This window comes from Nicotiana attenuata, unplaced genomic scaffold, assembly GCF_001879085.1.
Source record: "Nicotiana attenuata strain UT unplaced genomic scaffold, NIATTr2, whole genome shotgun sequence".
In the NCBI taxonomy this organism is placed as follows: domain Eukaryota; kingdom Viridiplantae; phylum Streptophyta; class Magnoliopsida; order Solanales; family Solanaceae; genus Nicotiana; species Nicotiana attenuata.
In genome coordinates this window covers 45,887-57,984 of record NW_017675222.1, presented here as the reverse complement: position 1 = coordinate 57,984, position 12,098 = coordinate 45,887, and the positions used below count along the sequence as shown (strand labels likewise).

The 12,098-nt window shown below is 37.2% G+C and overlaps 1 protein-coding gene across 1 annotated transcript; it reads left to right on the top strand.

Annotated features, from left to right (window-relative positions):
* The first annotated feature begins 1,700 nt into the window (after positions 1–1,700).
* LOC109219819 (18.2 kDa class I heat shock protein-like) lies at positions 1,701–2,661 on the top strand. Its single transcript, XM_019384290.1, has one exon. The coding sequence runs from the start codon at positions 1,925–1,927 to the stop codon at positions 2,402–2,404; it is 480 nt and encodes a 159-aa protein (XP_019239835.1). The 5' UTR covers positions 1,701–1,924; the 3' UTR covers positions 2,405–2,661.
* The last annotated feature ends 9,437 nt before the right edge of the window (positions 2,662–12,098 follow it).

The following is a 12,098-nucleotide window of genomic DNA, read 5'->3' as shown; positions in this document are numbered from 1 at the left end:
GAATTAGAAGAAATCTCTAGGTTCTTATTTACTTGAAAGGGTAATCTAGAAATAAAAGAGTCATTTTTATTTTCATAATTAATCGATTTATATGCTAAAAGATCNGGATAGCATGAAGTATACAATTTACTCTCAAGAACCCGTAGAAGAATAATATAGTAATTCCTTCTGCCCTTATAGCTCTGAGTCACCCTAGGATATGGTTCAACTGTCAAATCCTAATAGGCGACCAACTATATGTCCATGTCAAATATAATCGACCATTGAATGACCTAAGAAACTCTTTTCTTCTTTTCATTCAATTGCCTGGCCAAGGTCTTAATTTGGTCGTTTATAATTCATGACAACATGGAGCTTAAACCCATTACCAAGAGTTGACAGATTCCATCTTGATCAATCACTAATTTTACAAGTATTCAATCGTGCCCAATATCCTTTCAACTATCGCCCTAGGGCCATAGATGTCTAGTATTAAAGCACAACAAATAACTTGTCAATTACTATGACGATCTCAGGTCAAAGGAAAATCTTACATCACATTCTTCAAGAGAATATCCTATTGACAGTTTATGGTAATTATAACCATTAGGAATTATCTAATGAGTCGGTTCAATGATCATATCTCTATATGAATCATCTATTTATGTGATTCAGTTAATGAGATCAACTAATCTTTATTTCTATAAAGACAATCACATAAATATTGATCTAACCGGATTACTAATGTCCAAATTAATAATCCTACGATCAAGAACAAATTTAGATTAAATTGTAAGAGACTTTGCTCTCATTATCATGATCCCTATAACGATGACAAATCTCAAAATTTAATCAACGACCTTATCAAATTAATAACAATTAATAATAACTATGATAAAAGAATGCCATATATTTTTATATCAAATAACATCACAAAAATATGTTCAAATCATCAAATATGAGATTGGATCTAGGGCATATCTATTATATCCCTAACAAAAGAACCACAGGTAGTGATAAAAATCCGAAAATAAGAAAATACAAGACTAACACTGATATTACTGGTAAGGATAAGCGAAACACATGACTACCTACTAACATTCTATTCTAATTCTCGACCTTCATACCCTCATATAAAGGGTTCTGTCCGCGGTATTTTAATTATATTTTAATATTATAATATTATAATATACTCCCTCCGTTCGAATTTATGTGAACCTGTTTGACTGGGCACGGAGTTTAAGAAAAAATGAAAACTTTTGGAATTTGTGGTCCTAAACAAGTCAAAAAGGGACCCAGAGTATTTGTGTGGTATAAAAGCTTCTCAGTAAGGGTAGAATTGTAAGTTTAAGCTAAATTGTTTCCAAATTTAGAAAGGGTTCATTCTTTTTGGAACGAACCAAAAAAGAAATAGGTTCACGTAAACTGGAACGGAGGGAGTAATACTTAGTATTTTTGGGGCCGTACAATTGGTGTTCAATTTCTAGTGTCTCTTACTTTTTCCCTAATCTCAGTTATTAGTGAAATTGCAAATTTTTTTTATTTTTCTCTAATGAAAAGGAGTAATACTATCTGGTCATTAAAAATTTAGGGTCATATAGCGCAATTTCCCGACCATTGCTGGTCTTTTCCCTCATTTGGAATTCTCCTTTTTATATTTCCACTCCTACATTGTAAATAATAATAATAATAATAATCCATTTGATACGAAGAAAGTAGAACGATCTGGAAGTCTACAGAGAGCTCCTTGTTCATGTTAATAGTAATCTCGAGAATATCCTTGATTGCGCTCGAAGTCGATAAGTTCCTTTTTCCTTGCGAAACTCCCGGCTATAAATAGCATTGCGCAACATTTTGGTTGTCGTCAAACAATTCGAATACAACAATCAAGTACAGTTTAATTTCCAGCCTTAAACATCATCTGAAGTTACAATTCAGATAAAAAATGTCTCTGATTCCGAGCTTCTTTGGTGGCCGCAGGAGCAACGTGTTCGATCCATTCTCCCTCGACATATGGGATCCTTTTGAGGGCTTCCCTTTCTCCGGCACAGTGGCCAACGTTCCAACCGCTGCTCGTGAAACCGTTGCTTTCGCCAGCGCTCGAATTGATTGGAAAGAGACCCCAGAAGCCCATGTCTTCAAGGTGGATCTTCCTGGAATTAAGAAAGAGGAGGTGAAGGTTGAGGTAGAAGAAGGAAGAGTTCTACAAATTAGTGGAGAGAGAAGCAGAGAGCAGGAGGAGAAGGACGACAAATGGCACCGTTTGGAGAGGAGCAGCGGCAAGTTCCTTAGGAGGTTTAGGCTGCCGGAGAATACCAAGATGGAGGAGATTAAAGCAGCAATGGAGAACGGAGTGCTTACTGTGACTGTCCCAAAAATGGAGGAAAAGAAACCTGAGGTGAAGGCCATTGACATCTCTGCTTAAATAACAGAGGGGGCCGGGGGCGCTCGGTGGCTGCTGATCTACCTGTAATTTCGAAAGTGTTTTCAGTGTCTTGTTTTCTGGAAGTCTGTTTTTTAGGAACTTTTTGCTCAAACAATGTGTCTGTATGATCGTATTTGTATGTTTGTGGGTCTTTTACGTATACGCTTGTAATCGATCAATGTAGAATGTTGTGTGCCTTTTCCGTTAACAGCTTATTTACTCTTTGCTCTATATCTAATAGTACTGGTTGTTTCATCCGGTAATGTGTTTTTATTATCATAACAATGAGCTTTCATTAAATGATGCAAAGAGGTGCTGCCTAGCTTTACCAGAGCAGAAATTTTGTCACAACCCGAATTTTCTACCTTGGGAGTCGTGATGGCGCCTACTAATGTAAGCTAGGCAAACCAACTATTTGAACAATTTATCTTTTTACCCATTTTATATTCTTTAATAATTACGAAGAAATAACATTTTAACAGCGAAATTTAACATAAGCGGAAGAAAAAACAATAAGTTATCTGAACATGAATATCTAATACAACTGTTTGAGTCTCGACTACCCAGAACTGGTGTCACAGTTTCACAGACGGTCTAAGAATACTACAAATAAAGGTCTGGAAAAAATAAATACAACACTGTCTCTGGAATTGCATGAAAGAAACAGGAATAGTAGATAGAAGGAGACGCCAAGGCCTGCGGACGCCTGCAGGACTACCTCGGGTCGCCTGATGAACAAGAATCAGCAATCCCACTGCGGTCCGAAGTCTACAACACTGGGGTCTGCACAAAAGAGTGCAGAGTGTAGTATCAGCACAACCGACCCCATGTGCTGGTAAGTGCCTAGCCTAACCTCGGCGAAGTAGTGACGAGGCTAGGACCAGACTACCAAATAAACCTGTGCAATTTAACTATATACAGCGGAAAAGAAGTACAAAAAGAAACAGTCAAGAATGGGAGAGGGAAGGCATGCTGCGGGGAAACATCGAATAGTAACAGAAGAGTAACAAATAAATACGAGGATTACCACAGTTCAGTTGAAAATAGGAAGGGGAAATCATGCTGCGGGGTACAACAAGTATCAACAGGAAACCAACAATTTGGTGTAGAGAAATCGTAACTCAGTTATCAAAAAAATTAGGAAATCAAAGACAAGTACACGGCATCACCCTTCGTGCTTTTACTCTCTCTCACCAAAACAATACACGGCATCACCCTTCGTGTTTACGCTCTCTCACCATCATGCCAACAACAATCACAAGGCAAATAGGGTAAGGGAATCTATAAACTCGAAATGAAATCAAGTAACAACAGAAAATCAGTAAATAAACGTAAAGGACAACATAACTCAATTATCAGCAAGAATCAGGGAAATCAAGGACAAGTGCACGGCATCACCCTTCGTGCTTTTACTCTCGTCCTCACCATAAGAATCAGTACAATAGGCACGGAATGGTACATCGTGCGGCACAGCATCACCCTTCGTGCTTTACACTCTTTCCTCACCATGAAATCAATATAATAGGCACGGAATGGTACATCGTGCGGCACGGCATCACCCTTCGTGCTTTACACTCTTTCCTCACAAAATAAACAATGCACGGCATCACCCTTCGTGCTTTAACTCTCTTCCTTACCCAAACAACAATCGCAAACAATAGGGCAAGGAAATAAAGGAAATTTGCAATAAGAATCCCAGCAAGGGAGCAACAAGTCAACAATTAAATCCCGACAAGGGAACAACATCAATAGCATCAACATCCCGGCAAGGGAGATAACAAATAAATCAACAATAGCCCGGCAAGGGTGACAACATAATGATCTCTTCTCTTTCTCACTTTTACTTCACAATTCACTTCACAACTCGAGCGAATGCTCTATAGGTTCAATTATCACTTATACCTTCGCAACTCATTTCACAACTCGAGTCAATGCTCTAAAAGTTCAATTGACACTTATACTTTCACAATTCGTTATACAACTTGAGCCAACGCTCCTCAATGTTCATAGGTCACAATTCTTTTCACAAACTTTATACAACAAATAGAAACCATCACCAAGGCATGAAAGACACAACGAAGTCATGATAATCACAATATAAAGACTCACGGGCATGCTGGACACCAACGTATAGATACTCGTCACCATGTCTATACGTCGTACTCAATAATTATCACATAGCAAATAGGACTCAACTCCTAATCCCTCAACCTAAGGTTAGACCAAACACTTACCTCGATGCCACGAACACAATTCACGATCCAATTATAGCTTTACCCCTTGATTCCACCACCAATTCGCTCGTATCTAGTCACAAGTTACTTAATTACATTAATAAACGCTAAATGAATCAATTTGAATGCATGAAAATGGATTTTCCAAAGTTTTACCCAAAAAGTCAAAATCGCCCCCGGACCCACATGGTCAAAACCCGAGGTTCGAACCAAAACCCGATTACCCATTCCCCCACGAACTCAAATATATAATTTGTTTTGAAATCGGACCTCAAATCGAGGTCCAAATCCCCAATTTTTGAAAAACCTAGGTTCTACCCAAAAAATCCAATTTTCCCCATGAAAACCATTGATTTTGAGTTGAAATCATGTTAAAAGATGTTAGGAGTGAAGAAAATGAGTTAGAAATCACTTACCAACGTTTTGGAGAATAAAGGTTGTTTGAAAAATCGCCTCTTATGTTTTTGGGGTTTTGAAAAATAAAAAATAACTAAAAATCCCGTCTAAATATACTATTCTCAGATGCCCTGTGCGGCCCGCACAAAATCAACTGCGGCCGCACAACACTACTTGTGTTCTGCAGTGACAGGTCTTAGTATTTTTGCCATAACTTTCTCTACAGATGTCTAAATGCCTATTATAACATGTTTCTGAAAACTAGATTCAAAGATCTACAACATTTGTTCTTGAATCATCCCCAAATTCCTTGTAGATCAAAAGATATGAGCTTCCGAAGTCGGGCCAGTGAATCTGTGCGGACCGCACAAAATCAACTGCGGCCGCACAGTCACCAGTGCGGACAGCACAAAAACTACTGCGGTCAGCACTGCGGGTTCAGAGGTTTGCACTTCTATGAACCTGCAATATTTGGACGTCTATCTATCTCACCACGCTCCCCTACTCCTATAAAGGCCGGCGGAAGGAATGCTCCATGTTTTTAAGCCTAAGACATCCCGGGACCTATCCCGAAACTCACCCGAGCCCTCGGAACTCCAAACCAAGTGCACACAAAACCTCAAAAAACATCCTACGGACTTATTCGTGTAGTCAAATCGCCAAAATAACCTCAATTACAACGAATTAAACCTCAAAATCAAAAAAATTTCTCAAACTTCTCAAAACATTAATTTTTTTACAATTTAAGTCAGAATCATGTCAAATGACATCCGTTTTTCACCAAATTCCACAGAAACGTCTCAAATCATATATAAGACCTGTACCGGGCGCCGGAACCAAAATACGGGCCCGATACCATCATGTTCTAAGAAAAATTCATTTCAAATTCCTTTAAACAGTTTCAGAAAACAATTTTCTTTAAAGATTCATTTTCGGGCTTGGGACCTCGGAATCCGATTCCGGGCATACGCCCAAGTCCCATATTTTTCTACGGACCCTCCGGGACCATCAAATCACGGGTCCGGGTCCGTTTACCCAAAATGTTGACCGAAGTCAAATTTATTCATTTTACAGTCAAAACTTATCATTTTTTTCACAGATTTTCACATTTAATCTTTCCGGCTACGCGCCCGGACTGCGCACGCAAACCGAAGTAATGATAAGGGAGGTTTTTATGGCCTCAGAACATAGAATTTCATTGCAACACAAGTGATGACCAGGTCATCACAAATTTCCATTGATATAACTGGTTAAAAGATAAGTGTTTCATTGCCCTCAGGAGCATAAGCAGTAGTACTACCAAGAGCAGAGGCGGATCCAGGATTTAAATCCTATGGGTTCAACTTTTGAAGTTTTTAGCGTGTAACCCATTATATATTTAAAGTTATGAGTTCGTATCTACTATTTTTACAATTTTAATAAATTTTTACTCCGCGTCGAAAGTTATGGGTTCAATTGAACCCGTCAATAATGCACTACATTTGCCTCTGACCAAGAGTGCCTTCCTAGAATTGCTTAAATTATTTTAAATAATAAACTAATGGAGCAAATGTTAGGGATACAGTAGATATGCCATAGATCCAATATCATATTTGATGATTTGAACATATTTTTTGCGAACGTCATTTGATATAAAATATATTGCATTTGATATTCTTTTATCACTGTTATTAATTGCTTGATTAGTTTGATAAGGTCCTTGATTAAATTTTGAGACTTGATTGTGATGGAGATCATGATAATGAGCCTGAAGTTTCTTATAATTTAATCTGAATTTGTTCTTGATCATAGGATTATTAATTTGGACATTAGTAATCCAGTTAGATCAATATTTATGTGATCGTCTTTATTGAATAAAGATTAGTTGATCTTATTAACTAAATCACATAGATAGATGATGCATATAGCGATATGATCATTGAACCGACTCATTGGATAATTCCTAATGGTTAGAATTACCATAAACCGTCAATAGGATATTCTCTTGAAGAATGTGATGTAAGAGTTTCCTTTGACCTGAGATCAACACAGTAATTGACAAGTTATTTATTGTACTTTGATACTACACACCTATGGCCCTAGGGCGATAGTTGAAAGGATATTAGGTATGATTAAATGCTTGTAGAATTAGTGATTGATCAAGATGGAATCTGTCAACTCTTGGTAATGAGTTTAAGCTCCATGTTGTCATGAATTATAAACGACCAAACTAAGACCTTGGCCAGGGCAATTGAATGAAAGAAAAAATGAGTTTCTTAGGTCATTCAATGGTTGATTATATTTGACATGAACACATAGTTGGTCACCTATTAGGATTTGACAGTTGAATCATATTCTAGGGTGACCCAGAGCTATAAGGACAGAAGGAATTACTACATTATTCTTCTACTAGTTCTTAAGAGTAAATTGTATACTTCATTCTATCTGGTCGTTAAGGAGTGTTGCTAGACGCCACCCTTGATTAGTATATTGATATGATAAATTTATTACCGGCTTAGTATTGAACCTATGGGGTCGCACACTAACGAGTATTCTGATCTTTGCTAAAGGATTAATTATTTTATTGTTTGGTAATTAAATTAAATAATTTATTAGTCAAACAAATTTAGTTATTAGTCCAAATAAATATTATTATATTCTTTGTTAGCACATATGATATAATTAATATTGTGAATAAATTGAAGTTTTCTATTTGGAATAAAAAATTTAATTATATCTCTTAGTTGAAATATATATGATATATTTGATACTCATAATTAATATTTATTTATATATAAAGATATATAAAATATTAATTAAAAGGCTCATAAGTTAAAACCAACTTTGAGTTGGATTAACCAGAAAGTCCATAAAGGACGTGAGGCTCTCAAAATCCCATGAGTCATGGGATTAGTAGTTTATGTATAAGGTCTAAAAGGACTTGTTGGCTACTTTGTTCTATTGTGAATAGGATTTGTATTTTACAATATAAAATTGTAAGAAGTTCAATTTTGAGAATTAATCCTCACGTCAGTCACGGTCTTCACGTTTTTTCTTAACCTAAGGTAATAGTTTGGTGCTCGAGTATATATATATATATATATATANATATATATATATATATATATATATATATATATATATATATATATATATATATATATATACACACACATCACCAAATAACGTGAGGAAGTGAAAAACTTCGGATGAGCCGCAAGAAAATTACTTTGTGAAAGTGAGAGTGCAATACAAAGTCAAGAGAAAAAATACAATTACAAGAAAACTGTTTCTTGTTCTTATAATTTGAGTTGAGATTTTTGAGATAAATTTCAGCACAAGTTTTTCGTTCAATTTGTTCGCAATCCCTCTNATCTGTTCGCGGGTTTCATTGATCAAAGAGTTGATAGCAAGGATTGGTCTCGGTGTGGATACGCATAGAGTCTTCGCACTATCGAAGAAATTTGAAACGAGACTCTCTTCACCGCAGTGGCGGATCCAGGATTTTAAAGGCGTGGGTGCTTACTGATAAAAATTCTAAAAGAAGAGAAAAAAGGAGTTTAGTTATGGGTGCTCCCTCAATATTTATCTAAATATTTTTATAATTGCCTGTGTGAATTTACTAAATCTTGTCAAAGATAATGGGTGCTCAACACGTAGATCCGCCACTGCTTCACCGGGTACGTCTTAGATCCGATCATTGACATGTAAATAAATTTTAAATACGAAAGATTTACCTAGGATTATTATTGTCTTCCGCTGCGTGTTACGAACACATATTCGCAATGCTTCAGCGACACTACTGAAAAAGAAAACAATATAAGTGTGTCTCAAACGGCACAAACGCAGCAAATCATCATAATTGGAAATAGACTAATTAAAGGTATTCAAGACTTTATCTATTGTGGGTTTTAACCCAAAAAATCCACTAAAAATCAACACGTGGAACTCATCAATATAGAAGTATAAATATCCATATCAATATACAAGTCATATATGGAAAAAATAAATATACGTGTTATAAACTCATTTTCATTAGAAAATGTGAGTTCTTTTTTTTATGAATACGAATGGAGGTTATGCTCATCACCAGAATGACATGAAAGCTGCCACGAGTGAAGAATACATATGAATACCACGTAAGAGCACTAGAAAGGCAGGGGCAGGGGCATTTTTTAATTCCAAGTCACAATTTTATTACTTACTACTCTAATGCAAAAGGTAAAATTTGAATGAGGGTATAGCCTGACCTTTTTATATGGATTGAGATTTTGACACAGCAAATTCATACATAATGAGTACAAAAATTAGTGAAATCATCTTCACACATGTTCTCCGCGAAGGGGAGAGAAAATAGATCTTTTATAGCTAACGGGAATTGAACCTATGACCTTATGAATGTTTTGAAACCCCTTGACCACTAAACTACACTTTTGGGTTGAGTTAAGGGGGTTCAAAACTTAATATATAGAGGTAAAAATCAAATTTTGCTTTATATATACAATATAATTTTTCTGCGAAGGGAGCTCGGGAACCCCTCCAGCCCCCTAAATCCGCCCCTGTTCACACCAAACGATAAATGGGCTAGAGTAAGAATCTCTCCCCCCTCTCTACAGCAACTCCCCCTCTTCCTTCAATCACACAATACTCTTTCCCCATTAAAGCACTATCTTCAACATGAACCATTCTCCAACTTTTGTTACACCAACCACAACTGTTCCTCCAGATCTCAGTCAGATGCACCTGGATGAATACCTACCCATACCTACGCGCCAATTTTTTTTAACATACTCTTATTAATAACTCCCTAATTACACCATTTCCCACATTAGACCAACAAATTCACCATGATCTCAATCTCAATGATGAAGCGGGCAATTCGCAAAATATTGATAAATTCATTCCACTATCCTCCGAGGATATATTCCCCATGAAAATTCTTTGTCATCGTTAAACTCTTCGACAACTTTGTCGGCGATGCCCTCCTTAAAACAAAAATACAAGGCTTACTGAAACCCACATAAGATTTTCATCTAGTAGATTTAGGCTCACAATTGTATCTCATTAAGTTTAAGAACGAAGAAAATATGCAGCGGGCTCTCCATGAAGGCACATGGTTCATCCTTGGCTACTTTCTTTCGGTAGGATGGTGGGAACCAAAGTTTGTTGCTTCCAATACACAACTCACATGTTCGGCTATTTGGTTAGGATTACCTGAATTACCTACAAATATTTTGATACTAAAATCCTTCGACGAGTGGGTAATAACATTGGCTAATTACTCAAGATCGATAATTGCACAATTACCACCACTAGAGGTCGATATGATCGTCTCTATATTGAAGTCCCTATAGAAAACCCCTTAAACCCTATGTTTTTATAGGCCACCATAAACAGGTTCTCTATGAATGCCTCAATTTATTATGCACCTCTTGTGGCAGGTTTGGCCACAATTTTCGCATTTGCCCATATCATGTCACTACACCTCCAACTTCCTTGCTCATTGCCTAATCCTCCTCAAGACATGCTTTCCCTTCCAAGCTTACTTCCACTACTAGACACTTCATTCGAATCTCCATGGCATACAATTTCTTTTCCCAACAAGTCTGGAAGACACTTGAAGTCCTGTAACTTCACTAAAAATTAGTTTCATACAATTGCACCAGACCCACCTTCGCCGGCTACATTAGACACTACGGACAAGGCGCCCTCACGCTCTACAGGTACGTTTTCTCTCTCATTGCTCCCAAATCCTACTACTCCCACCAATGACGAGATTGACCTTCCACGATTTTTTAACTCTAATAGTCTTAATCTCCTTGAATCAAATGATACGCTCACCCCTTTTGCCCATGGTTTCCCTGATCACTCTAATTACAACACTAAATTCTTATCCCCTATTCATTCCCATTCTGCTCAACCGTCCAACTTTATGGAGCTTGATCCAAACATCATTGGCCCAACACACCATGAACCTCTTTACCCGTCACGAATTAACTCCATAGCTCAAGTCCAAAATTCCCATTCTGACAGGCCTAATATTGAGTCAACACAGCATGTTGATATTACTCTGCCATAGGTCCTGTTGGACTTTAAGCCATTGGGCTTTAAAGTAGAAGAAGTGTGAATTGGAAATGGAGGGAAATTAAAAATTTTAAGAAGTGAACTTTTGTCTTGCACTTTGTCCCTTATTGGTGAGGGACAACCACATTTGTGTGATTATATATAGAATCACTTCTTAAAGCTCTTAAAAGGAGTTGAAGAGAATGAACCCTCGCGCCGTCGTCGTCGCTCGCTCGGCTTCGGCTTGATTTGGATTTGGGTTTGGATTTGTCGAATGATCGATAAGATTATTTTTGGACAAAATTTATTTAATTATTTAATAATTAATTAAATGCCAAATCACTGCTGAAAATACGCCAGAACCCTGCTGAAGGTTCAGAGGGCCTCTCTGGCCGCGGTTCTGCCGCGACCGCGGTAGAACCAGGCAGGTTCAGAAAGCCCCTCTGACCGCGGTTCTGCCGCGACCGCGGTAGAACCGCGGTAGGCAGCGTATTCTTCTGAAAAGGCACCTTTTCCAGACACCTCTTTTGATAATTGCCTATAAATTCTGAGGCAAGGCTCCATTTTCTACACACGAAAAACACTCAAGAACTTCTTTCTTTCTGAATATACTGCATCCTAATTCGCAGTCTCTCTCTCTCAAATTCATAAGTGTGATTTTGCTCCGTTCTTTGGGCTCGTTGGTATCCTGCAGTTTGTATTGCCACTGTTGCAGGAAGGTTTATTCCGTTTTATCCTGGGAGGATTTAATCCATTACCTTGGCAACGTGTGAGGGGGTTAAAAATCCTTAAGGACACACAAGAAAATTGTGGACTCAGAATATTTCTTAAACTCTTCTGTTTTTCCAGTTTCTTTTATTTTTCTAACAGTTTTTCTTGATTTTTTGGTTTAACACAGTAACGCTCACAAGCTTAAGGAATTTTATACTAACATTTCTGTGTTGAAACATATATTAAACTGTTATTCATATTTTGTATACTGTTTTGGAGACTAAAGCCTTGTTGCTTTCTACTCCAATAAT